The sequence below is a fragment of the Melospiza melodia genome, chromosome 5 (assembly GCF_035770615.1).
Source record: "Melospiza melodia melodia isolate bMelMel2 chromosome 5, bMelMel2.pri, whole genome shotgun sequence".
NCBI lineage: Eukaryota > Metazoa > Chordata > Aves > Passeriformes > Passerellidae > Melospiza > Melospiza melodia.
This window is the reverse complement of record NC_086198.1, coordinates 92,460,590-92,487,182: the sequence shown is the minus strand read 5'-3', so window position 1 is coordinate 92,487,182 and position 26,593 is coordinate 92,460,590. Positions and strand designations below refer to the sequence as shown.

Genomic DNA, 26,593 nt, shown 5'->3' with positions numbered 1-26,593 from the left:
TCTGCCCTGAGGTATTGCTCCTTCTGGGAACCTCTGGGGAAACAGGAGCAAGGGAAACTGGATAAACTCAGCTCCCTTAGCCAGGGAATCCTGCAAGAGAATGAAAAGTGAAAAGGTTTTCTACCAACAAGGGGATTGGGGGCAGAAAGTGGAACAGGTCATGCTGGGTAATGGGTGCTCCAAGAACAGGTTTTGTTTTCCTCCCACAGTTTTGAGCAGCTGCAAGGCCACTTCTCAGCTGATGCACAAAATGCTCAGTGCAGGGCAAGGCCCTGGTAAATGCAGTCTGGAATTCTCCAAGGAGAGCTAACCTGGGATTAGCTGTGTGGAAGAGCCTGATGGACAGTGACCAGGTGCAGCATCAGCTGGAACAGCAACTGCAGCACGGACCCAGGGCCCAGAGCCACATATTTCCATGCTGGGAGGAGAGGAACATCCAACACACGTAAACAGTCACTGGGAAAAAGCTCAAGAAGGAAGAGGGAGAGCAAACTCCCACGTGCCAAACTACAACAGACCCAAACAGCCAAATTCCCACTGATGAACTGAAGTGGGTTTTGGAATTTTATTTTATTTTTTTAAATAGACCTTAAGCAAGAAAAGCTCCAACAAACAAGGTTGTTTGTGCATTCAGCACTGCAAACTTGGCCTGTGAGAGAAGAGACTCCTTCTAAGCCTGGGTGGAGCAGCAGTTCCCTGCTTGGGTCAGGGGAAAGATGGCACATGGGGACTGATGTGACACGGGGACACCCAACATCCCTGAACACCACCAGCTCAGGAGGCACAGCTGAAATAAGGATGAAAGCCTGGGCACTGAATCAGAGCTTTTGAATCCAGAGTCTCTACCCTACAGCTCCTGCAGAGAGTGGTAAAACCTATTTTGGCTGTAGTCAGTTATGCAGGAAGTCCTCAGATTCCAGGGTCCTTTCAAGAAAAGGGTTCTTCACCCAGAGGTGCTGGAACAGGCTCCCCAAGGAACGGTCACAGCACCAAGCTCAAGAAGCATTTGGACAATGCTCTGAGGCACAGAGGGATTGTTGGAGTGTCCTGAGCAGGGCCAGCAGCTGGACAGGATGATCCTGATGGGCCCCTTCCAACTCAGGATATTCTGTGACACTGTGACTCTCTGGATATCCATGTTGCTGGTAGCAAATGGTCAGAAAGGACTGGGGAGAGCTGCACTTGGGAAGGCAAATGTCTCCAGTTAGCTGGAGCTCCATGGACAAGAGGTAAGGTTGGAAACCCCCTGAGTGCTGAGACTAGGCCAAAACCAGCTAGCAGGAAGATATAAATCATTTAATCACAGGAGCGATGCTCGTCTTATAACTGCCTGCAATTCTGTATCAATTCAAAACCCTTATTTCAAAACTGCTATCAAGTCCACCACTATTTCTTTCAGTGTTACTGCCTTACACCTGCACTTGCACAGTGTCTCCCATCTGAGGATGTCCAAGACTCTCAGATACAAAAATCCCTTTTCTTGGGAAGGTGTGTGACCTCTAGAGAAGTGACTGTGGACAAGCTAAAGCCCAGCATCCAAGTACTATTGCTTTAGGTGATTTTATTTGGATTTTCTCATTGTAATACACCTAAGATTTGCCTCAGTCCAACTGCTCCCTTAAAGTGATGTGCAATCACAGAACATGAAATCTGTGAAGTCCAGAAAGGTTTCAGTGATGCACCCAGAAAATGCGAACTCTCAAGATCAATGAATTTTTTGAAATTTAGGTCCTGGAGATTATTTCCATCAATCTGATACTGAATGCAAGTCAGGGGGGTGATTCAACCACATCTCTCAGCTGATCTAAACAGGTTCAGTTTCTGAAGGGGCCCTGCTGCTCTCCACAGCTGAGATCAGCCCTCAGAGCCCAACAGCTTCAGCTGCTGAAGAGTTATTTGTGATTCAACAAAGCAGAGGATGTGGAATCCTCCAGCACTTCTGCCCATCGCTTCCTGAGCTGGTTTATCAGCCCCCCTGTATAAATAGCTCTCAGGCACACCCAAGCAGGAGCTATGCTGGAAGCACACGCACATTCAAAGGGACACAAAATGCCAAAGAACTAAAAATGACTTTAAAGCATTTCCTTCCTCGTGGTTATTTGACTCCCCAGCCCCACGCTCCCTCTCCCACCAGAGCACAGCTGACCTGTAAATTTACGTAGCATTTCGGTGCAGGTTTCTGCCACAGTTTCATCATCACACTTCTCCATAATCAAAGCCTCTTCTCCACAGATCCAGCCACTGAGGACATGGCCATACCTCTCAGGTGGGTACAGCACATCAAAGCTGCAGATCTTCTTGTACCACAGCTCCTCAGGGTAAGTCAAGCTCTCGCTCTCCGCCTCGTCTTCCCAGACAAACTGGATGCTGTTGCACTCAGAGCTCCAGAAAGGCTCTTCAAACTCCAGGAAGATCTTGTCAGTGGTATTGATCCCCAGTTTCTCAATGGCCATCACCTTCTCCTCAGGCAGGCGGGGATGGAACAGGCTCTCGTGGCGCTTCTTCAAGACTCCCAGGGACACAGTCACAATGACGTGGTCGGCTGGGATGAACTCACAGTCCTCGCACTCTACGAAGACATTGGAGCCCTTGTTCTCCTCGGGGAGGTCACTGTTGTGGTCAGCCACCCTCTCAATCTCCTGGCTGACCGACTGGTTCCAGTGGATGCACTTGACTGGCTTGCGGAGCTGAATGACAGACTTGGGAATGGAGCGGGCCAGGATCTCCACGATTTTAATGAAACCACAAGGAATGACGTGATGAGCCCCGGGGATTTCGGTCCATTCCCCAAATTCACTCAGCGACACTTCATCCATGCTGTGGGAGCTGCTCTCACAACTCTCTACCTAAGGAAAAGCAACACAAAAGCAACATTGCCACAGAGCAACTCCTTCAGCCACGGCACAGCTCTGCAAGGGCACAGAGGAGCTGCATGAGATGACTGAATTCCACTCATGAAAGCACTGAATTCCACTCTGAAACCAGGTTTGTTTTGCTAGTAAAGAAGTGCTTGGCCATAGGATCTGACAAAAATCACTCCTCAGCCTTTCTTGCAACCAGAGAAACCATTCTGTCATGGTAAAGAGTTGGAGTTGCATCATCCAGAGTTCAGAGACCAGAGGGCTGGAGCCCCTCTGATCTGAAGAAAAATTGAGAGCAGAGGCTGTTCATCCTAGAGAAGAGAAAGCTCTGGCAAGACCTCCTGACCCCTTTCAATACCTAAAGGTGCTACAAAAGAGCGGGAGAGGGACTTTGGACAAGGCCATAGAGTGACAGGAGAAAGAGTAATGGCTTTAAACTGTTGGGCAACTTAAATTAGATATGAGGAATAAATTCTTCCTTGTAAGGGTGGTAAGGCCCTGGCACAGGGTGCCCAGAGAAGCTGTGGCTGCCACAGCCCTGGAAGTGTTTTCAAGGCAGGTTGGACGGGACTTGGAACAACCTGGGATAGTGGAAGGTGCCCTGCCCACAGCAGGGGATGGAACTGAATGGTCCCTTCCAACCTAAACCATTCTGTGAATCTGTAATTCCATTATGTCTTTGCTTCTGCACAATTCTGGGTTAAAGTTCTGGTTTTTATCCTTTAAACCCTTTGCAGTGGCCAGGACCTGCTGCCTGGTGCTCCTACAGCAGAACCTGGAGTTGTGTTAATCAGATGCTCATTCCAAGGCTAATAAATGTTCCCACGAGGAGCCACAAAAAACTTCTGGCAGCTCTTTGTGCTGTCTGCAGCTTTCAGCATGCTGTCAAACAGTCAGCAATCAGCCAGCTAACAATCTGCCAGAGGTGAGAGGACCCAGCACAGGAGGAACCGAAGGAGACGGAAAAGGGAAATGCCAAGATGCGAGCCACGTGTGTTTGATGTGATTACCAAAGCTTTAGATCCATTAACCTGTTGGTTAATGTTTGTAGGAGTATTAAGCATAGCTGTAGCTCCCAACAATCCCTGGAACAAAGGCAGGATGTTTGGCCTGTCTTGTGATAAGCTTCTAATGATAATCCTGATGCACGGGACACGGTGATCTTAAAATCTTCACATCACCGGAGTCACAATCGCTCGCACACTGTAATTCTCTAAGCATTTTAAGGAATATTACAATTCCTTGCCTCAACTTTGACCCATTTTCCAGACTTTTCCACACTTTAATGACTGTGCTTGGAAGCCTGACAAGCCTAGACCGTCTCCCTGTGGAGCACCCTGGTGCAGGGCAGGAATCTGTGCTGGGACAAAGCCAGTAAGTCAGGGTTGTACCAGCAGCTCCCAGGCTGCTCCTATGCCTGCAGGGACCAACAGGTGCCTTCCCTGTCCTGGTCACTGCCTGATGACTCCAGTGGGGACTGAGTGAAGACCCATCTTTGGACTCTGCTGTAGTTCCACCTACCCAAGCACTTCCCAGACCTCCCCCAGGGTGACAACACAAAACCCATGGCACACAGCAGGATCCTCACCCTGCCTGGATGCTCCAACAGCACACTCCTCATTATGAAGTTAAACACTGGTGGCTGTTTGTTTGATTCTTTCAGCCATGAAGGCAAAATGCCAGGGGGGAAAAACAAGCAACTAGAAAGACTCTAACCCAAGACAGGTTAATCCCCACTCTGTCATCTGATAGTCTAAAGTATGAGAAGCTTTGTTGTTCTCAGTTATTTGCATGAGAAGGGATTTGCAAGACTTGCAGAAACAGCTCTGACTGTGGCAGCCTGGAGCAAGCACAGGAAAAACCACCAGGAAACCCAGAGCTGTATCCAATGACTTAACCCTGTCTGCATGGGTGCTGCTATTTGGGTAACACTATAAATAACTGAGCTTTACACAGCAGCTGTGGAGACACCCTTTGAGAAAAGGTTTTGGGTGAGGATGCTGAGATATCAGGCTCAGGACACCAGGGTTCAAACCTCAGCTTTATGTCAAATCTCCTGTGAGACTCTTTAGGTCTTTATTCCTCTTTGGTTTAGCTTCCCACCTTAAAACAGTGAACTCATTACAAAGTGCTGCTTGCCTCCCCTGCCTCATTTCAGAAGCTTTTAAGTCATCCTAATTGAAATAAAAATTACTGATACACTTTACTCATGGAGTGCTTGATGCAGCATTAAGTCCTCCTCCCACAGAGAACTCATTTAGCCAAGGCACCAAGGAGATAAAAAGAACTATGGAAGCCACGTGGCTTTATACACTCTGTCTTGGATTTTATTGCTTTACCTTCAAAATGCTTTCTGGGGATTTCTTCAGCAAATTACTAGCATCAAAGTTACATTTCTTCTGGTCTCTGAGAGGTAAAAAAACACTCAGGCAGGATCAGGGGACGCAGGTGGAAGTCACAAGATAAAACACTACTAAAAGAACCTGACAATAGAGTAGCTTCAGGTGGCAAAAAAAAACTAAACCACACCAGAAAATTTAACAAGGCCTAGGAAACCCTCTTCTATTAAAACAACTGGGGTTTTAAGGTAAGAAAAAAAAAGAGTAAAGGCATTATTCCTTGCAGCCCACTGTCCTTAGATCTGCATCAGGAGGGAAAGTTGTCAATAGAAACACGAACTCCAAGAGAGCACAGAAAGCAATTTCCAAGGCTGGGCAGGGCTCAGCCAGGTGCCTGAGGTTGAGGATTTGTTTGCTCCTAGTTTCCAGCAAAACAAAACACCCAGCGATGAGCACACCTACCTTCAGGTACTGCTGGATCATGGCCAGTTTCAGCCTCTTGATGGCCTCCGTGTCATCCGGGTCGGCCTTGACGCGTTTGCGCACGACGTCCCGCGTGAAAACACCCACGCTGTTCTGGCTCTCAGCATTGACTGGTTTACCTCGCTGGAAGAACTCCTGAGTCAGGTTATAGACCTGCCAGAGACAGGACACAAGGATGGGATCATCCAGCAGGATGCTCCTTCAGCTGTCCCATCCCAGCACATTCATCTTCTCCTCCCGGCAGAAGCCACCTCCGATAAAAAGCACCGGCTCTTCTCCCACCTCTGTGTCCCAGCTTGATACCAGCCCTTCCATCCTCTCCATTATTTAGAAGGAATCCACCAGAGTGGGTGAATTCAGTTTCACAGTTGTTTTTCTGTTGTTCCATTTATGGGGATTTTTGAAGGAATTTTGAATGAGTTAGAGATGGGATTTTGGCGTTTTTTTAGATGATGTGATTTATTTTTCTTATTTTCTGCATAGACAGGAAGGGTGAGCTTGGCTCACATCTTTTTTGTATGGTCTAGTTATAAGTCCTTTTAAGGATTTATTGATTAATAAAACACTGTTAATAGGATATTTATGTTTTTGACTTAACCCTTAAATATTTTGTTTTATGGACTTATGCTACAGTGTAAGCTTTCTTAGTTAATTATGTTATGATACATAAACCTGCAGTACTGTATTCTAAACTTGTTTACCTTTGTAACTACTTTTAATTTTTTCTATATCTTAAATTCTAAAACTCTAAACTTTCCTCTTTTTAACTTACCATGTTTCTGCTTTGAACTATAAATCCATATTCTCACTTCCAGTACTTAAGTTTGGAAGCCTTTTCCAAGGTCTCAGATCAAATCCTGTGTTTAATTCTAAGCTTTGGCTTCCAGGCCCAAAGTTCTCAGAATTCCCTGCATTTTGGATTCCAACATCCCATGAAATCAGGAAGCAACAAACAGCAAAGGAATTCTGTATGCACACACATTTTACTTGAGCACAGGATGGGCAGAAATCCATGGAAAACAGTGACATGTCTAGTTCCCCTCACCAGGAGCCACAGTAAGAATCCCTTGTAACAAATTGCTCTTCTTTTTTAACCCCAGTTTTCCATACAAGCTACATAAAGGCAAGGAAACAACATCCACCTCAGCCCTCTGCTTGTGGCTGTCTGGAAAAACTTACATTTCTATCTACAATATTGCCAGAAGAGCCTGCAATTGCATCATGGCTCTTCCTTTCTACAGAAAAAAAAACCCAAAAACCCTCTCATAAATGCAGCACATCCCATTAATGATTTGTTTGTCCAGAATGTGTCCCCTTCTCATTCACATCATGCCACAGGGTGAACAATACTCTTACATCTCTGTTTGGGGAGTTTTTCCTGTCAAAGACGGTTTGATTACACCTTATGATCGTTTTTTGGAGACAGATGATTTAGATATGTCAAGAAGTTGAAAGCTACAGTAAATATCTGGTACAAAGCTGGTAAAAAACTGGCAGCCTTGCCTTCCAAAAGCTCCTGGAGCTTCCCATTCCCTGCTGATAGGGATAATCCACTATGGTTTATTTTCTTCTCACTCCCATTTTCCCCAAGAGCTTGATTTTATCTTGGGTTTTAGGAATAAAGTGAAATTGAGGAGGCAAAATAGAGGGAAGAGGAGGAAAAGGAGAAGGATAAATACATTGCAGTGGTAGGAGTGAGAAAGAGAAGGTCTGTGAGCAAATGGAGGAAGGTGAGCTGACAGGGATGAGGAGGAAACTGAGGAAAATAAGTGAAAAAATGACAAAAAAGGGGGGGTTAAAATAAATTATAAAAATAGAGAAGAAAGAATCACAAGGAAAATGAGTGGGACTGGTAAAGACAGAAGAGAATTGCAGACACTGCCTGGGACAGGACCATTCCAAGGAGACTCCCAGACAAGAAAGGTGGGGCCCAACGTCCTGTATGGAACAAAGGCTCCCAGCAAAGGAAACTTTGGCAGCTCCAGCATCCCCTGGTTCTCAGGTCCCTGGATTTCTGAGGCCACAAGCACTTGCAGCAGGTCTGGGCTGCACAGACCTTGCGTCAGCACAATCAGCTCGGCTTTCATAAGCTGATTGAGCTCAGTAAGCAGATCACAAACTCACAGGACAAGCAAAGCCCTGCTAAAACCCAGCCACCACTTGGCCCACAGGAGAAGTGAGCCTGACTGTTTTTGTTAACCATTCTATTATTCTTCACTGCCCCACAGGGAGCAGAGCAAGAAGGCACAAGTTCTCTGCGCTGTAACCATCAAGGAAAGTCTTTCCTGGAGGTGCCATCCCATTGATCAGACAGCAGGTAAGTTAAATCACACCAGGATTTCTTATTTCTCCTGTTATTTTCTTCCTTTTCAAGTTCAAGAAGTATTTGGACAACATCCCCAGACACAAGGTGTGACTTTGGGGGTTCTCCTGTGCAGGCCCAGGAGCTGAACTTGATGATCCTCCTAAGTCACTTCCAACTCAGGATATTTTGATTTTTGGGGATGCTGAACCATCTGAGGAAGAACAGGAGGCAAAGCTGTTGTAGGCAAGAAGCAAAAGGAGAAACAACAGCAGGTCCTACATTGAGAGATATATGGTCAGAATAAATGAATGAAAAAGATGCTTGAAATGTGTGTTTTAATGAACATGAGCAGCAAACACATCCTGTGTAAGAAACTATGGAAAAGCTTCACTAGGACACCTTATTTAAGGTAGATTTCCAATGAAGCAGGAGCAAAATTGTGCTGTCTGGAGTTGGAATTATCCAGGCTTTCCCTCCCCAGATGAGGAAAGCGTTGTCATTCCTATGGGAGCACCCCTGGAGTCACTGGGAACAGCCACTTGTGATATCTGAAAACCCATACTCCTCCAATCATTTCAGCAATTCAGCAGCAGGGTTCCTGAGAGAGTAGAAATGGGCTTTCCCTCAAAAATCCTGGGAAAAGATAACAACAAGGATGACCTGAAAGATTTTGATATTCTAGTTAACCCTATAAAATCTCCCTGCATCCAAACCAGAGCTCCATGTCCAGCAAGGAGAGCTACACCACAGACAGTCCAGCCAACCTTTGCTTTTCTATTATCGCACACCTGATACAAGCAGGGAGCAAAACCAAAGGATAAACTGCATCAACTGCCCTCTCTTACCACTGGCAATCTCACATCCCAGCAGGACAACCTAAACATTTCTCACTCTAAAGTTCCCCTGAGCAGGGACAGAACAAGTGGCACTGGAAGCCTGACCAAAAAAACAGAAGTAAAAAACCAGAAATCTCAAGTAACCATTCATTCTAAGCATTCTTCCTTCCCTCATTCTGAAAGCTTATACACAATCCTCCAGGGAATTCACACAATCATGGAATGGTTTGGGCTGGAAGGGACCTTAAAGCCATCCAGTGCCACCCCCTGCCATGTTCAGGGACACTTTCCATGATCCCAGGGTGCTCCAAGCCCCATCCAACCTGGCCTTGGACAATTCCAGGGATCCAGGGGCAGCCACAGCTTCTCTGGGAAATCCATTCCAGGGCCTCACCACCCTCACAGGGAACAATTCCTTCCCAAAATCCCATCTAACCCTGCCCTCTGGCAGTGGGAAGCCATTCCCCTTGTCCTGTCCCTCCATCCTTTGTCCAAAGTCCCCCTCCAGTTCTCCTGGAGCCCCTTCAGGCCCTGGAAGATGCTGGAAGGTCTCCCTGGTTGTCATGCTGAACAATCCCAGCTCCCTGGGTCTGCAAGACAGAAGGGGTTGAAGGTAAGAAATTAAAACAAGTTAATTGAATGTCCACAGTCCTAAAACAGTTTCACTTCAGCTTCCATCTTCTGTCTTCTTTCTGACCAGCTTTGGGGCATCCCACAAGCAGGGTCTGTGCAGGGAACGTGGATTCCAGCAGGGATGTCCCCTCTGTCACCTACAGGCTTCCTCCTCCACGTGTTTATTTACTACCTACGTGCTCCTCCACCACAGGCAAAAGCAGTTTCTTAGGAAGAACAAAGCTAAATAAAGAAGTTTCTCCTCACTGAAGGAGGTCAGGAAAGCACATCCCCATCCACACTCCTTCCTGTCAGCGCCGCTGACGATGCCCAGCATTGTCTTTTGCTCACTTGGCTTAAAAACTGCTGTGACTTAATCCCTGTCCAGTGAAAAGCCCTGATGGAGATAGGGCTGTGCTGTTCCCAGGCCAGACATCTGCCAGTGCAATAGAGGCAGGGAGGGAACGGTGACTCTCGGTGGCCCTTTGGTCCTGCTGTCCATGATAACTGCGAGGCAAGGCACTGGAGCTTAATTGGGGATGGCAGGAAGCCCAGCACGGGGTGGGGGTGTGGAGGATGAAAAACGCTGTCATTCTTTGGCTGCATCCCTCCCCCAGAAGCTGTTGCAGCACACAGGAGAAAGCTGACAGATAACAAGGCCATTAATTAGCTGATTGTTAAAGGGAGGGTTCCAGGGAAGCAGCTCTTTAGGGACCACATCCTTGCTGAAAAGCTGTAAATGGAAAAGCTGAAAAGAAGTATAAGCAGGCACTTTACCTAAATCAGGCTGGTGGTGCACTGTGATTTTTCAGCTGCATTTAACCTGTCCAGCTCACCACTTCCCACTTCTCACTAATACCTGGGAATCAGCTTTAAACACATCTCTAGAAAGGGAAATGAGGACTTAGCAGGGACAGAGGAACAACTCTGAGATAAATTGTCCCTGATCACATTTTCTGAGTAGTTAATCATACACACAGACCCCAAAGATGCAGACATTACCCTCAGAGGTCCCACTCTGGTCATTTTCCTGAGAGTCATACAGATGTAGTATAAGCAAGAAGAGCCAAAATCCTCTCCCAGCCCCAGGATTCCCCCAGTTATCCTCGAAGGAATTGAGAGGAAGGTGGAAAGATGACAAATACATGATGTGGGCACCACAACCTGGGCAAACTCTTTCCTTTTGGAGACTGACCAAACGGAGTGACAATGACCCTGAGCAATGCCAGCCCCACACAGCACACCATCTCAGGAGGACAATCCTAAAAGTCCTGCCCTGTCTCAGGGTGCTTCCCTTGGCAATGTGTGGTTGGGAATCCAGGTGGATGCTCTGCAGGACTGGAGACTTTCCTTGAAGGCATTGCCCTCTTTCCACGAGAAGAATTCAGGTCACCTTGGTCACAAGTTCATGACAGATCCTGACTGAGCCCAGTGAAGGGCAACAGCCTCTCCCAAGGAACTTTCTGCTGGAGAAATGAAGAGCTGAGCAGCCCTCAAGCAGTCCGACTGCTCCCCTTCCTCGTAACCAAATAAAGGCTCCTGTGAGACATCCCTACAGCTATTAAAAATTCAGGCTACTGCAAACAAAAATGCAGCAAAACTTGTATTGAGGTAGAAGAAGGCAGCCAAAAAAGATTGGATAAGTGCCTGGAAAAAGCCTAAGGACTTTCCAGATGAATTAGTGAGGCAAAGCTCTGGAGGTACAGGGGTGCTTTATCTTTCACTCCAGGAAAATTCAGCACAAAGAGACCTTGCCTTGCTAAAATGCAGTTTCAGAGACTCCACATGGCCCAGTGAAACTCAAGGGAGACCCCCTGCACTTTGAATTCCCTAGAATTAGGTGTCCAAATGACAAGGTAAATGGGGTTAGAGAGACCCAGCTGGAGGAGAAGAACTGAAGGCACAGTCTGGAGCCCCAGCAGCAGCTGCAGGCAAAGCCAGGCAGGGTGTGAGTGAGGGGGAGGGTGACAAATTTAGCCCTGCTCATTCAGGGATACTTTTTCCACTGTTCATGCCAGTCCTGCATCCCTGATTAGGCTTTGCATCCATCACGGGTTGCTGGCTGTTTTGTGGGGGGGTTCTTTCTTTTCAGCTCAGGACAGGGCATGTCACAGCCTTTGCTATCTCAGTCTCTGAAGGGATGAGATGACATGATGGAGGGACTGTAATAAAAACCTGAGGAAGGCCTGGGAGCTCCTGTGAGACAAAGGAAGATCCTGAGCTCAGGATTTTGTGATCTGAAAGATGAATTTTTATCCTGGATAACTTCAAAATCAATCAACTTCAACAAAATCAATCAACTTTAACAAAACCAATTGTAAAACCTGCCTCCCAAAAAAAAAAAACCCCAAAAACTAGAGATGCAGAACTGAAAATTCTTGCTGTTCCTCCCCAGCATTAATTTCACCACCAGTTAAAGCAACAGAACTTTGGCAAAAAAAAAAAAATTAAATAACCTCTAATGAACATGCAAAAATCCCTCACAGAATCACAGAATGGTTGGGTTGGAAGGGACATGGAGGATTGCATTGTTCCAACTGCCCTGCAATGGACAGGGACATCTTCCATTAAACCAAACTGATCCAAGCCACATCCAACCTGGCCTTGGACACTTCCAGGGATCCGGGAGTCTCACAGCTTCTCTGGGGAGCCTGTGCCAGGTTCTCACCCCTCTCACAGTAAGGCTGGGGAAGCGGGGGACACCCCAAAACACAAACCAGAAACCCCCTGCCACACTCAGCATGTGTGGAACACCCTCTGCACTTTATGCCAGAGGAAAATGCCCCCAAAGCCACAGGCCTGCTCCTGGCTGCCCTCCCTCCAGGGCACTTGTATTGCTTACAGCCATTTAAACTGGGTATTTTTATGAGCTTGCCTGAATTCCCACTTTTCCTAGGTAGGGCAGGGAATAAACCACAGCTAAATGCCTCAAATCAGCACAGATCCTCCAGCCTGGCACTCCGAAGAGGCTGAGACGAGCAGCTCAATAAAACCATGAGCTGCTCCTGCAAGAAATTCCAGCAGGCTTTGGAGGAAGGCAGGGAAAGCCCCTCCCAGCAAGAGCAATTAAGGGGCTGGCTGAGGTCCCCTGCTTGGCTCCAGCTGTCCCTTAAGTATTTTTTATCACCACGAGTGGCTGCAGACATTTTTACAAGCCATAAATGCGAAAGCCTTTTCTGTCTCCTAGTGATAAAGATATCCTGTGGCAATGATAAGCTAATTAGGTGTTGTGTAAAGAAGATTAACTTTTAACGTGCTGTTCTCTCATGTCACTGGCTGCCCCTTTCTCTCCCCTTTAGAAGAAAGGGTAGATTTACCAAATTAATCATTTCTAAAGCACTGGTACCTTGTTATGGCCTTTATCTTACTGGGTTTATCTCAAAGCTAAGTGGCTCTCATCTCTGTATTCCCTTCTCATTCTGGACTCTGCCCTCCCTTTGCTGGAGATTTTCCTATCATCTTCCAGACAGGATGATCACCATGCCCTGCATGCAGTTTGGCAGAGTTCCATTTACATAAATAATGCTGCTCACTGCAGTATTTTCATTTACTCTTTCTAGCCCCAGTTGCCGTTAATCTTCCTCCACACACATCTCACCTGTCTTTTTTTTTCCTGTCTGGAAAAAAAGTCTCACTTGTTTTTTTTTAACCCAGTAAAATCAAAAATTGTTCAGATGAATTATATCCACCTGCATTTGTCCAAGACATTGTCCACAGGTTGAAAAATCCTTCCCAAAATGAAATTTCTTTGAAATTCCTACTACTCCTCTCTGAAACTGAAATGATTTTGTGCCATCCCAGCACTGATTCCAGTTCAGAAACACAGGACAGTGCCAAAAACATTTTCAAATGAAAAAAATATCCTTTTTCTGCTCCCCACCCAATTCTTGGTAATTCTCTACAGGCTACAGTGACTTTTCTAATGCTCCCAGACAAATTTTTAAACAAAGTATGCAAGAGTAACCTGAATCCTGTGAGTGCTCAGCCAAGAGTCAAATACTGAAGTTTGCTGTCAGATGAAAATCTGAAGGTTTTAGGCACGGTTACAGCCTGATGAAAATATTCATGTTTTGTTCCATTTTCCACAGCCCACTGAGAGATCACATTACCTGGAGGGCCAGACAGTCTGCACTGATCCCTCTAAATGTACTTCACAAGCAGCATTAAAAAAATGTGGGGGATAATTAAAATTAACTTTGGCAAGCAAAAGAGTTTGAATAACCTTCAACTGAAGTCCATGCTGGTTTAATCTCCCAGAAAAGATGTTCCTTTCCTTTTGATGCAAAAAAACTTTCAATTCCTACAAAACTGCACTGACTTTGGCACACCACACAGCATTTCATTGTATTTATAACCAATAAAAAGTGACAGGGATATAATATTTAGCTGGTTGTTGCTAAGGTTTTGCATTCTGCTTTGTTTAGCAATTTGATCCCTCCATGTCACAGACATATTTTATGAAAAATCCTTTAATTAAGATCTCTTCTCCTGAGAAGCTGAGAAGCTTCAGCTTCTCCATGTTTTGATGCTTTAGAATGTGATTTATAGAATTGTTTACCCAGCATGTGAAATTGTTTTTACTTGATGACCAATGACAGCCACCTGTGTCGAGGCTGTGAGCAGTCACAAGATTTTATTATCATTCCATTCCTTTCCTTCCTAGCCTTCTGATGAATTCCTTTCTTCTGTTCTTTTAGTATAGTTTTAATGTATCATTTTCTTTTAATATCATATATATCATAAAATAATAAATCAGCCTTCTGAAACAGTGTCAAGATTCTCATCTCTTCCCTTGTCCTGGGACCCTTGCGAACACCACCACAGCTCCACTACTCTTTTAATTAAGTGCAGGATTAATTACTGGATCTCCCCAGAAATAGTTGCTGGAAGTGATTAAATTGATTACAAACATGGAAAGATTGTTATTCCTCACCACAGAGAGTTAATCCCACATCAGAGAAATACGATACAGTGAAGCAGATGAGAGAAAACTTAGCACTGATTTTTTTTTTTCCCGATTTCTACCTTTGTCCTGGAATGTTCTAACCGAGACCAAAGAGTCTCAACGTTCCAGGCAAATCTAGCACTTGCCAAAGCAGCTGGACACCAACCTCGTTGTATAAATCACTGAATTCTTCAACCACATCTTTCGGGATCCTCTGCCCGCTGTTGGTGAGGTGATAAGCCACCCCATTCTTGGAGTAAAGGCTGATCCGCCCAACGCTCCTCTCGCTGTCTGTGGTCTCTTCCAGCAAACCATTGTCTTCTGCTAGATGATAGACTGGGTTTCCATGTGAACCATGAATCCACGTAGCTCCCAGCTCAAAAGTGGCATGCCCTGCAGGAGAGGAAGCCAAGCAAACTGGTTATGGAAGCCTGTTTTCCTGGAAGCTTCTCACAAAATGTGCAAAAGCAGAATTGCCCAAGGACAGCATATGTTTGAACATCCCTTAAGGGAGTTTTACTGTGTTAGACACAATGCCAGCATTCTTCAAATTGGTCCTTTGGGATACAGGTTTGGGTATTGCCCAGAAGGATGGGATGTTGCAATAAAGATCCCTCACACTGAGACACCTCTGATACTTAACGAGAAATTCAGCCCTTCTCAGTTCCCAGCTCTCACCATGTAGGAAAACGTGGATTGCAACATTGGCGTGAGCACTGAACCTTGTCCTGTGACTCAAGTGGTTGTTATTTACAAATACACCTCAGATTAATTGCAATAAAACATGCATTTCCATTCCCCAAATGAGTAAACAGACTGTAATTTATTACTATGCCTTTGGATATTTCTGTATTAGCTTCTTTAAAAAGAGGCACTGTCAGGCTAAACACCAAAAGCATTTTGTTTTCATCACCTGTACTCTCTCTGCTTGAAAAACACAAAGAGTTTGGTCAGGCCCACTCTCCCCATCCCTTACAACCATCAGGATTTGCACGAGGGCTTTGTCCCCCCCAAATCCAGCACTGCCAGACTGGGCTGAGAGCACAGGGGGATGCTCAGCAGCTGAAAGGAGGTGCTAAAAATAAGCTTGGGTCATGTATCCCCCTATATTTTGACTTTGATTCTCAGAAGGCCAAAGCTAGTTTAAAGTCTGACAGAGCTGGGCATCTCCCAGCACCCCTGCAGCAGTGTGGGAATGCCTGATTAAGCAGGATAATTAATAGGATCCTGCTTGCTGAAGAAAGGATGGTGCAGTTCCCAGCTATCATTTGCTGTTTAACATGTAAATGTATGCTCAGACAGAGAGGCACTGCAGCACTGAGCTGTGCTGCAGTCAGGTTTCAAGGGTGAGAGCTCCAAGGAAGGCTGTTCCCTGGCTGAGCCCCTGCCTCTGAGGGAAGCTCCACAGATCTCATTTTCCAAGCAGCCCCTTTGTCAGTGAGAGCTGTGCTGACAGCCCTTCAAAAGCTGCACTACAGCAGGAGGTTTGGTTTTTACACCTGCTCCAGAGAGCAACACAACACACAGACCTGAACACTTCAGGTGCCACTGACTCCAACACAGCCCAGAGCACCCAGCCAGGTGGAAATGACTGAACACTGGCAGCCAAAGGTAGAGAGCTCATCAATATTGCAAGTGGCAGCCCCCTGGTTAATGCAATCCTCCTGCAACTCAGGCTGAGCCAAGCAACAGCAGGAATGCTCCTGCCTCCTGCTCTAGGGCAGGAGTTTGGTCTCTGCTGCACAGCAATCCTGATTTTTTCAAAGAAAACAAATTGCCAGCAGGTCCTGCTTGCTGCCTTAGTGCTTGGTGACAGTGATGGTGTGCTCCAAGCTCTCCTGTTGAGCTGTGTGGAACATAATCAAATAGCAACAAATTAAAAACTCATTCTTGCCTGCAATATTCGCGCTCACTATCATCACTACCACATAAGCCAGGTTTTACCAGGTGTAAGTTAAATGATTAGTTATTTTAAAGTGTAAAATTAAATAAAATTCTTTTAAACAGAGACAGCCAATTTACTTTCAGAGCCTTAAAGGATTTTAGGTTTAATATTAATCTACTTGAAATGAATCATCCCATACAACAAAACAAAAAGCCCAGAGAAACACACAGATTGTGCATCAAGCCTCCTGGATAGGGATGGCAACTTTCACATTTCTCTTTGCAGCCCTGGCTATTTTTTGGGTATCCTGTTGTGAGATAGCTGCAGTGGATAGAGATGTAATAGGTCATGTGCAGGAAACAGTGCACAAACACACAAACCCTCTGCCTCACCTGTGCTAGAATCAAACCTCTGAATATCCAGATTACTCCCCTGGGTGGAAAAGCTGCACATTCTGTGCACTTGAGGGAAAATACTGTCCCCTGCAAGATGTGGCTCACTGAGGGGGAAGGATTCAGATATAACCCTGAGAAGGTGCCACAATGCCATGGAATGGTTTGGGGTTTTGAAGGGACCATCAAGATCATCCCATTCCCACCCCTGCCATGGGCAAGGACATCTTCCACTAAACTAAACTGATCCAAACTCCATCCAACCTGGCTTTGGACACTTAAGGGATCCAGGGGCAGCCCCAGCTTCTATGGGGAGCCTGTGTCAGGGCCTCCCCACCCTCACAACAGGAAAGAATTTCTTCCTAATTAGTAGTTCTGCTGAAATTTAAATCAGATCTTTAGGCAAGTGTGCAGACAGGAGAGGCCAGAGCCAGAACACGGATCCACCTTGGCAGAGAACTGCAGCCCACACCCACACAGGGCAACCTTGAGAGCTGGCATATGAGGAGATAAGACAAAGATAAGAAAAGACAGTTTGGAATTTTAAAACATTAACAAAAGACTAAGACTTTGGATGCCAGCCTCTGCTCTGCAACTAACAGCTACATCTACAAACTCTTGAGATTGCCTCCAGACTGAAACACCTGCTCTCCTCTCCTGTTAATTAAGAGGTGTTAATGAGGAGGAGGTGGATTCCCAGAGAAGATGTGAGTTACTGGTGAAGGTGGGCAAAGATGAGAGATTCAGGCTCGGTACTAAAACACCAGAACTATTTCACAGGTGCACTGGCAGAATGATCTGTGGCTCCCCAAAGATTCCAGCTCTTTCACACTTCCCTCCTCTCACAGGCATCACATCCAGGATATTTTTAATGCAGCGGATTGTGTGTAAAGGACACACTTCCCATCCTAACCTCTATGCCAAGTCTCAGCAGAATGTAAAGTGCCCTACTCAAACCTCTAGAGATTAGATTTTTCCAACTGCCTTTCCATTGGTTTCCCTTCTGCAAGTTCACAGGAGGCTGCTGTTTATTTACTGTGGTGAGTTTATCAAGCAAAACACAGTAAGTGATGTAAGCACCTAACAAATAAAAATAAAGCAGGGTAGCAAGAGGGAAAAGGCAACATCCAGAGTGGGATCAGAACTAGAATTAGCTAATTGAAATCAGGAAAGCAATTGAGGAAAAGCAGAGAGCTTTATGCCTTCTGCAGAGAAGAAACAGGCAATGTCCCTCTGGATACCAGCAACAGCTTCAGTGACTCCTGTGCTACAAAGGACAATGTTTGTTCCAGGAGTTTTGCCTGTAGAGATTTTTAAATTGACCTGGCATTCAAATATATTCAGTCTGCACCTTTATTACACACAAAGAAAGGAGGCTGCAGAGGTAGGAAAGCTTAAAATCAAGATAAAGGGATACACTGAAGATGTTTTTCCAGCAGCCTGATTCCCAGTGGGTAGCGCCCTAGACAGTAAATTAGTTCTAGGGAAATGAATGGGGTTGTTTGTGAAGCAGAACAGCTCGGGGTTTCCCCTTTCCAAGGGCTTTAAGCCCTGAGAAACAACCCTTCAACAGCCTGGAGATTTACTGGCTGCTCCTGGGAAGGAGTCAAGCTGGAAAACCTGGGTGGAAAGAGTCTGGGTACAGTTACTCAGTCACAGACCTGTTACACAGAGCTCTTCCTGTGAAAGAGAAAACAATCACCCAAATAATTTATTTCATGGAAACACAGGTTTGGAGCAGCCCTGGGTCACAACTGGTCACAACCCATCCACCCTGAGAGGCACCCAAGGGTTTAAATATTTACTCTCCTGACACCGCCACACCTCAAACCATTTTGCACATGCATATAACCCCATTTCCAAAGTTCATCAGACCTCATGGCCACACAAACCCCACCAGCAGCCCTCTGCAGGTGCTGATGCCATTTCCAGGTGTCTCACTGTCCCTTCGTGGTCGCCTTAAACAGCTGGAACAGAGGCTAGACAGAGTTAAGGGGAATAAAAGGATATTTATTGAAGGGCCTTCAAAGGCCACACTCTGGCAGTACCAGAGCCACAGCTTTGGCTCTGCCTGGATGGCTCCAAGATGGAAGCAAAAAGAGGGCTTGGTCACAAGATCTCACATTTTTATAAGTTTTGGTCCTTTAGCATATTGGAGCTAATTGTCCCATTACAGCCCCAGCCCAGGAAGTCCCATCCTTCTCATTTTTTCTCTCTTCAGACCATGTTGTTTATACTCTTGTGCCTGAGATCTGGATCCAGGTGCCCTTGGGTCCCCCAGCTAGAGAAGGCATTGTTGTGTCTCCCTACTCTGTGAGGAGAGTTCACCATCCCCTTATATGAAACCCAGACTTGTCAGAACCCAGGACATTCCTCTGGCTGCCCTGGAGGACTGCAGACCCTGGCAGGGGTTCAGAGACCTTGGCATGGAGTCACAAACACCTGTGCCTTTGATCTTAGCCCATGGAAACAATTACCAACTTTGTGTGAAGAGTTACAAGCCACAGGGGTTTGAGTAGAATGTTAGTGAATTTATCACAGGGTGGAAAAGCAGAATTTTGGTGTGTCGCAGACATCTTTTATGAAAAATTCTTTTTTTAGGATTTTTCCTCTTGAGAAGCTGAGAGGCTTCAAGAAAAAAATGTAAACATAGATTATTTGCTGCTATGGAATGCAACAACTAGGTTTTTTAGTAGCTTATGTTAGTTGTTTCTGATTAATGGCTAATCACAGCCCAGCTAGCTCAGACAAAGTCTGAGCCACAAGCCTTTGTTATCATTCTTTCCTATTCTATTCTTAGCTAGCCTTCTGATAAAATCCTTTCTTCTATTCTTTTAGTACAGTTGTAATATAATATATATCATAAAATAATAAATCAAGCCTTCTGAAACATAAAGTCAAATCCTTGTCTCTTCCCTCATCCTAAAACCCCTGTGAACACCATCACATTGGGGTTTTAGAATGGGGGTTCAAGAGGAAAGATGAAGGAATCTGAGCATGTCCTGTCTTTCTTCTTTTTCTTGTCCTTCATCTTCTGCTGTGATGGTGGCACTTTTGGATTGGTTTACAGTAGAGACAAACTGTCTAACATAGGTGATAGGTATTGGAAAACTATTGTAAATAAAGTGCACATAGTTTTAAGTATAAAAAGATAACACCACCCCGAGGGCGGTCAGTGTGCCTCATCCCGACCTGCTGGACAGACCTCAGCAGGTCAGAGAAAGAATGGAATAGATAAGAGCAAATAAACAACCCTGAAAAGCAGAACTGACAAATCCAGACTTCTTCTTCAAATGTGGGGCTGGGAAAAAAGACTTTTAATACCTCAGGAGCCGTTCCAGCAACAACAAACCCAACACGGACCCACACACCAAAGCTGCCTGAAATCAAAAAGACGAACAAAGCCATAAAACCCCAGAAATCCGAAAGGCAAGGCGCCTCCTCTCACCGAGTCGGACGCTCTGCACGCGGCCCCCGATGCGGTCGGTCGCCTCGAGGACTGTTACATCCGTGAATCCGCCTTCCAGGAGCGCCTTGGCTGCCGACAGGCCCGCGAGCCCAGCACCGATCACGACTATTCGAGGCTGTCGCTTTCTCCGTAGGCCACTACTAAGAGGATCATCCGTGCTGTCTGCAGATATTTCACAACTTTGCATGCCGTCCAAGCTCTCTTTCTAAGGAACCTGTAGGAGGAAGGGAATAGCTGTGTTCAGATCCAGCTTATCCTCTGCAGTTAAAAGGATCAAAAATGAAGAAGTCCAGCAGAAAAGACTTGGTGAGTTAGACCCAGCCTTCAACATGAGATGCACAGAAAGGATAACTGAGGTCAAGCTGGGATGCAAAACAACTTTTTAGCCTAGAGCACCAAGAACTTCAGAAATCTCCACCCTTTCGTGCCATGTAGACTGTTTCCAAAGAAGTCAAAGGACTTTCAAACGCCCATCTTTTTATATAACCTCCAAAAGTGATAATTTTGTGGTGAAGGCTTTTAAAAGAAAGAGAACCACGTCCTCAGTGCTGACAAGCTCTACAACCCAGCTATGAAGCTCCACTTTGCCACTGTGGCAACCACAAAGCCTGAGTTTCAGATGCCCTAAGTAGGGGAGGAGGTAAGGAGGATTTAGCTCAAAGCAAGGACGTTGGATCCCAAGCCAGCCATTACAGAAATGGGACAGACAGGAGAATGTTTCAAATGATGGAAGTCAAAAAGGGCCACTCCAAAATTTCACAAAATGCAGCCCCTGGAGCCAACACTGCCCTGCCAACACTGCCAGCCCATCAGGCTCAGCCTCAGGCTTAGATGAGAGGTTCAAATCCACACCAGTCCTGACTAGTCCAAATCTACCCAAATCTCCACCTACCAATATATTCAACTGCTCCTGCAAGCAGGACCCTGTTTTCCTTGGCAAACTCCTAGAAGACACCTTTTTACTGCTATCTACCTTTATTTCTCAGGTCACATCATTTCAGTAGGTGGGACCATGGCCTGAGCCCACGGTTATGGTTCAACCCTGGAGGAGGGATTTCCAGTGCAGGATGTCTTTATTCACAAAAGCCAGCATGTATTTACCTGGTTCTGGGTGGTTCACACCTGCCCTCAGGAGCACAAAGAACAGGGTGCAGAGATCCCTACCCCTCCAGACCTGAGCTGACATGAGTCCCAACTTGCAGAGGATAAACACACAGCCCAGGATTTATCAGCCCTGGAATCAGCTGATGCCCAGTATTTTGGATAAATCACAGACAGAATCCCTTGCCTCCCCCTCCTCCCTCCCCAAACAGAGATATCCCAGGAGCTCACGGTGTGCTGCCTCTACCTGTTGCCAAGCTGCTGGATATCCATTCTGAGTTCTTCCTCAGTTCTCCCAACACTTGGCCACTGACAAAGATTCCTACTCCTCTCTTCCGTCACCAGAAGGGTCGACTTAAAACACTGCTGGCCTACTGCAGTACATGATCAGAGAAACTAATGAAGCAGTTTCATTTGGAGAGTTCCTTTTTCTCCAGGATTTTAGAGAATTTATGTCTGTTGACCAAGCAATATCCACTGTCTGTAAGGGAGCTGACACCAGACTGCAGTTGGCAGGGATTTGGGCAGTGCCATGAAGAGGAGAAAGGTCCCACTGGAGCTCTGACAACTCTTTTGAAAATGTTTGGTTTCAACTGAAACAGCTTCAGCTCAATCCACCCTTCTGTGGACTCACCTGCAAGAGGGATTTGCACAGTGTGTGCAAACTCTGATTCTGCCACTGCAGCTTGTCCCAGCCGGCCCTGCATCAGCTCCAACTGCCACTGCAGCACCTTCCAACGGCCACAGCCCAACAGAAGGTAGATCACAGAATTCTCAAGGATGGGACCTTCCAGCTCATCCCATTCCAACCCCTCCCATGGGCAGGGACACCTTCCACTAGCCCAGGGTGCTCCAAGCCCCATCCAACCTGGCCTTTGGACACATCCAGGGATCCAGGGGCAGCCACAGCTTCTCTGGGCTGTGCCAGGGCCTCTCCACCCTCACAGGGAAGACTTTCATCCTAATGTCCAATCTAAAGCTCCCTCTAGTTTTAAACTGTTCCCTCCTTGTCCTGTCACTGTCTGCCTGTGTAAAAAGTCACTCTCTGTCTTTTTTGTAAGCCCCCCTTAGGCTCTGGAAGGGGCTCTGAGCTCTCCCTGGATTTTTCCCTTCTCCAGGTGAACATTCCCAGCTCTCCCAGCCTGGCCCCATCCCTGAAGCATCTCCATGGCCTCCTCCAGACTCTCTCCAGCAGCTCCAGGTCCTGCTGCTGTTGGGGGTCCCAGCACTGCAGGTGGGGTCTCACTAGGGCAGAAGAGAAGGGGAGAATTCCCTCCCACAGACATTGTACAACCCTCTCCCCTTCTCATTCTCCTGATAACACTTTGGTCCAAGTATTTTCATTGCCACAGTATAGGTACATCTTTTCTGCCATCTATATTCAGTAGAAATTGAAAGGTTTTAGCTCAGTTCTTTAAGCACATCTTCCCTCATCCTGGCTTTGGCAAGCTGCTGTGAATTCTTCACATGAAACCTCCAAGAAAATGTTTTCCCTCCTGTTTCAGCATTTAAATACTGGAATAGGTGACCTAGGTGTCTAGACAGATGAGAAAATAGCAGGGTATTCTGTGTGTACAGAACCCTGATTTGGATACCACCCTTAATTAGCCAACAACCTGTACCAATGATCAGCAGGGAAAGGCAATTAAAATTCAGCAAAAACTTGAGCTTTCCAACCAGGATCCACATTCCACAGTGGAATGAACAGGTGATATAAATATAGAAAGCCCTCACTACACTTTATTTCAGTATCAAGTATTCCCTCTGGTAGGCTCATGAGTGAGACAAGCACATTAAACAGAATTCACAGAATGACCAGGTTGGAAGAGACCTTCAAGATCGAGTCCAACCCAGCCCCAGCACCTCAACTAAACCCTGGCACCCAGTGCCACATCCAGGCTTTGTTAAACACACCCAGGGATGGGGACTGCACCACCTCCCTGGGCAGAAAATTCCACAACTTTATCACTCTTTCCATAAAAAACTTTTTCCTGATATCCAACCTATATTTCCCTTGGTGCAGCTTGAGACTGTATCCTCTTGTTCTGTCACCCTTTGTGTGCAGTGCCCTCCCTTCAGCACTTGCCAAGCCACCAAGCAGGGCTCTCAAGCCAGTGGATATTTCCAGGTCCTGTGACACAAAGACAGTTTGGCTTTTTACTTCTTCTTGATTGCCAAAAAGGCTTGTTTCTCTTTTATTTTGTTTTTTTTTTTTCTTTTCTCTTTTTCATCTCTTTTCATAAGAAGTGTGTTGGCTGTTGTACTGTGAATCTCTCTGAGACTGTAATTTTACTTGGTGTCCATCTAAGAGCAAGGGTAGCACTAAATCACAGTTTCACTCAAAGTAAAATTCTTTGCTTTGTCTTGCTTATGGTGCTCCTGTGAGACAGCCAAGAAGCACTGGTTACCCACAAGAAGAAAACATCCAAATACACATCTTCCTTTTGTCGAAAACATACAGCTTCAATCATCTTAGCTCTTGTGCTTGTAAATGCCTCACTCAGGATATTTTAATCAATTGTACTTCCAGACTTGCCCCTTTTTCTCAGTCTCTATCACCATTCTATCCCTGACTGCATAGGAGAAATTATCCTCCATTCATCCCCTCCTCTCACTCCTGTCCATTTCCTTCGTTCAAAAAAAACCCCAAATGAACACCTTGAAAAAAATGCCTAAAACCAACCCCTTCCCAAAAAAACCCCAAAAAAACCACAAAAATCCTGAACATAACTGCTGTTTTCCAGCAGACAAATCTTTGCAAAAATACATCTTCTGAGATGGCCATCCTTCTACCAAGCCAGAATCATGGGTTTCCACTACTGGTATTTGTACTCACTACAAGTTCAGTGCGGTGACAACTTCATGATTTTCTTTTTTCCCATTATTTTGCCCAGAAAACCTTGCAGGTCACAAGGAAGAAAAGGAAGAAGCCAAAGAATTAAGGCAGTTCACAACTGCCCTCCTTACTACAACAATACTCAGGCAATTCTTCTAGGACCCCTCAGAAAAAGGTCGCTATGGCTCCAACTATTTAAAAATAGAAAACCAAAATAAACAAAAGCATTTCTCAAGGAAATCTGCTATTCTTAGCTCACACAACTTCTCCTGTGGCAGTATTGTTGTAGCCCTGCTGATACAAAGACCTGGGCAAGGCAATGCTCTGAAAACAAGGCTTGTGTGCTTGAAGGCTTGGCTGAAGGTTGGTCAGGATTTGGGGGTTTGTTTGGGGTTTTCCACCAGGATTGGTTAATCTTTAAAAAGTGACCTTCCTTCAGAGTGTGTATCACTCAGCAGGTTGTCATTTACCCATGAGCTGGGACTGCTGGCACTCCCAGACCAAATTCATGGTCATCCCAGAGGGACCCATCTCAGCCCTGTCACTGTTTCAGGTGATCAGCTGGCATTTGCTGCCCACTTCATTTTCAGGGCATGGAGAAAAGGAGAGATCCATCCTGCTGATCCCTGGCATTCCTGTCTCAGGGTGGCTGAGCTGGAAGGGAGCTTACAGACAGTTTTAAAAGGTCACCTGACCTTTCTGAGTGCTCTGAAATTGTGTTGAATCAACACAGCCTTCACATTAACAAGTGTAACAGCCAGTCTGGAGGGTGAGAAATGCACCATCAACACAAACAAATTCCCTGCTGACTGCACAGACCAGCAGAAAAAATTACCAGAATCACTTTATTCCCTGTAGGTTTTTATTTGATGAGAATTCAGCATCATCCCTAATCAGAAAGCTAAGCAATGATATTGCATGTGTTTGAAAGGAGCTTGGATAAAAGCAACAAGAGTCAGCTGAAAACCTAAGTGGAAGCACAAGAAATAAACACACTACTATTTCCTCATTATTTTAAGTGCAGCTATTCAAAATACTATCAACACATGAAGGGGCACTGCACACACATGTGTTTATAATACAGGTTTGTCATCACAGCCTGAAAGTGTTTGCAGAGAAAATCTGACACCAAATTAATTCAATCTAAGCAGACACAAAGTGAGATTGAGAAACTAAGAGCAGAAGCCAGAGAAAAAATCACAACAAAAATAAAATATCTAATTTTAACAATGACACTAATCAGCTGTTGAAATACTTTCCTCTAAAGACAGAGAGGATACTGGCTGAAGCTTTCAACTCAGGATTCAATCTGTCATAAACATTTACACTCCAGTCCCAGCAGAAGACGCAACTGTGGTGCTGGGAATTATCCTGCTAATTCACTGGAGATGGCCAGGTTTGAATTGCAAAACAAAATTTTATGGCCTTTGCATCTTGGGAATCTACCATGAAAACAGTAAAAAAAAAAAAATTAAAAAGTAATAATACCAGCAAACTTTTTGATCCAGAGTTTCAAAAGCCTTTTTTCAATAGATGTAATAACCTCTATTATTTCATCAGCTGCATAAGGAGAAGTGTTTATCTGAAAGCACTGTTAGCTGAGTCTGAAAGCAAAAGCTCCACGAAAGAGCTTTTGAAAGAGAAAGAGAAAGGTGAAAGAGAAAGAGAAAGGTGACTTAGCAGATGTAAAGGCACTGCAGTTGTTAGGCCATTAACTCATTACACAGCCCAACACTCCTTGTGCTGAGCATGGTTGTAGTGCATAACCCTCACCTAAGTAACTACAATAACAAAATTTCCAGTCATCATCTCTAATGCACCTTTTTCCCCAAGCTGAGGGAGAAGCGCTTGGAAGGATTATTCTGCTTGGAGCAATTTTATCTCCTTTAACACCTTTGCAGGTTTCAGACTCAGGCCGCTCCCTGAGCACAGGTCAGGACACATCGAATCTCTGAGCAGATACAGAAGGGGAAGGGATTTCTGGGCTGGCTCCAGCACAGCCTGTCAGTGCCTCCTGATGCTGTGAGTTGTGGTTCTCCACAGCTCCTGGCACAATAAAACAAGCATTTTGTAACTTCTCCCTCCTTCCCCCTTTCATCAGCCTTCTCAAACACAAGCACATTAAACCTTGCTGCCTGTTAATTCAAGATGCTCTTTCCAAGCTCTCCATGCTGCAAACATGTCAAACTGGAAGATGTCTCTTTTTCCCTTCTCCCTCCTTTTTAACCCAATAGGCTGCACACCAAGCTCACAATCCTTTTCAAAACCACCACTTACACCCTTTCAGGAGTGCTATTAATTGATCCCAAGTCCTCCACATCAGTCAGACATGGGATGACACCAGATGTTCCAAGCTGCCTCTGTGCAATCAGCAGCCTGAGCCAGCTGCGTCTGCAGCTCCACGGGAGCTTTACTGCACTGGACGCACAGAAATGAACACAGTTCTCCTTGAACACAGTGTTTTTCAATACTTGGAACAAAAGACACATGCAAAACCCCTGTTTGTCCTATCAGTGAGACACCATCCTA

At 45.6% G+C, this 26,593-nt stretch overlaps 1 protein-coding gene across 1 annotated transcript in view; it reads right to left on the bottom strand.

Moving 5' to 3' along the window:
- Positions 1 to 26,593, bottom strand: part of SMOX (spermine oxidase) — a 52,684-nt gene that overhangs the window by 6,047 nt on the left and 20,044 nt on the right. Inside the window, exons 2-5 of the mRNA XM_063157884.1 lie at positions 20,107 to 20,341; positions 14,548 to 14,774; positions 5,663 to 5,836; positions 2,147 to 2,846 (exon numbers count right to left, since the gene is read on the bottom strand). Coding sequence (XP_063013954.1) covers positions 2,147 to 2,846; positions 5,663 to 5,836; positions 14,548 to 14,774; positions 20,107 to 20,314 — 1,309 coding nt within the window. The 5' untranslated portion in view covers positions 20,315 to 20,341. The remainder of the gene's footprint in view (positions 1 to 2,146; positions 2,847 to 5,662; positions 5,837 to 14,547; positions 14,775 to 20,106; positions 20,342 to 26,593) is intronic.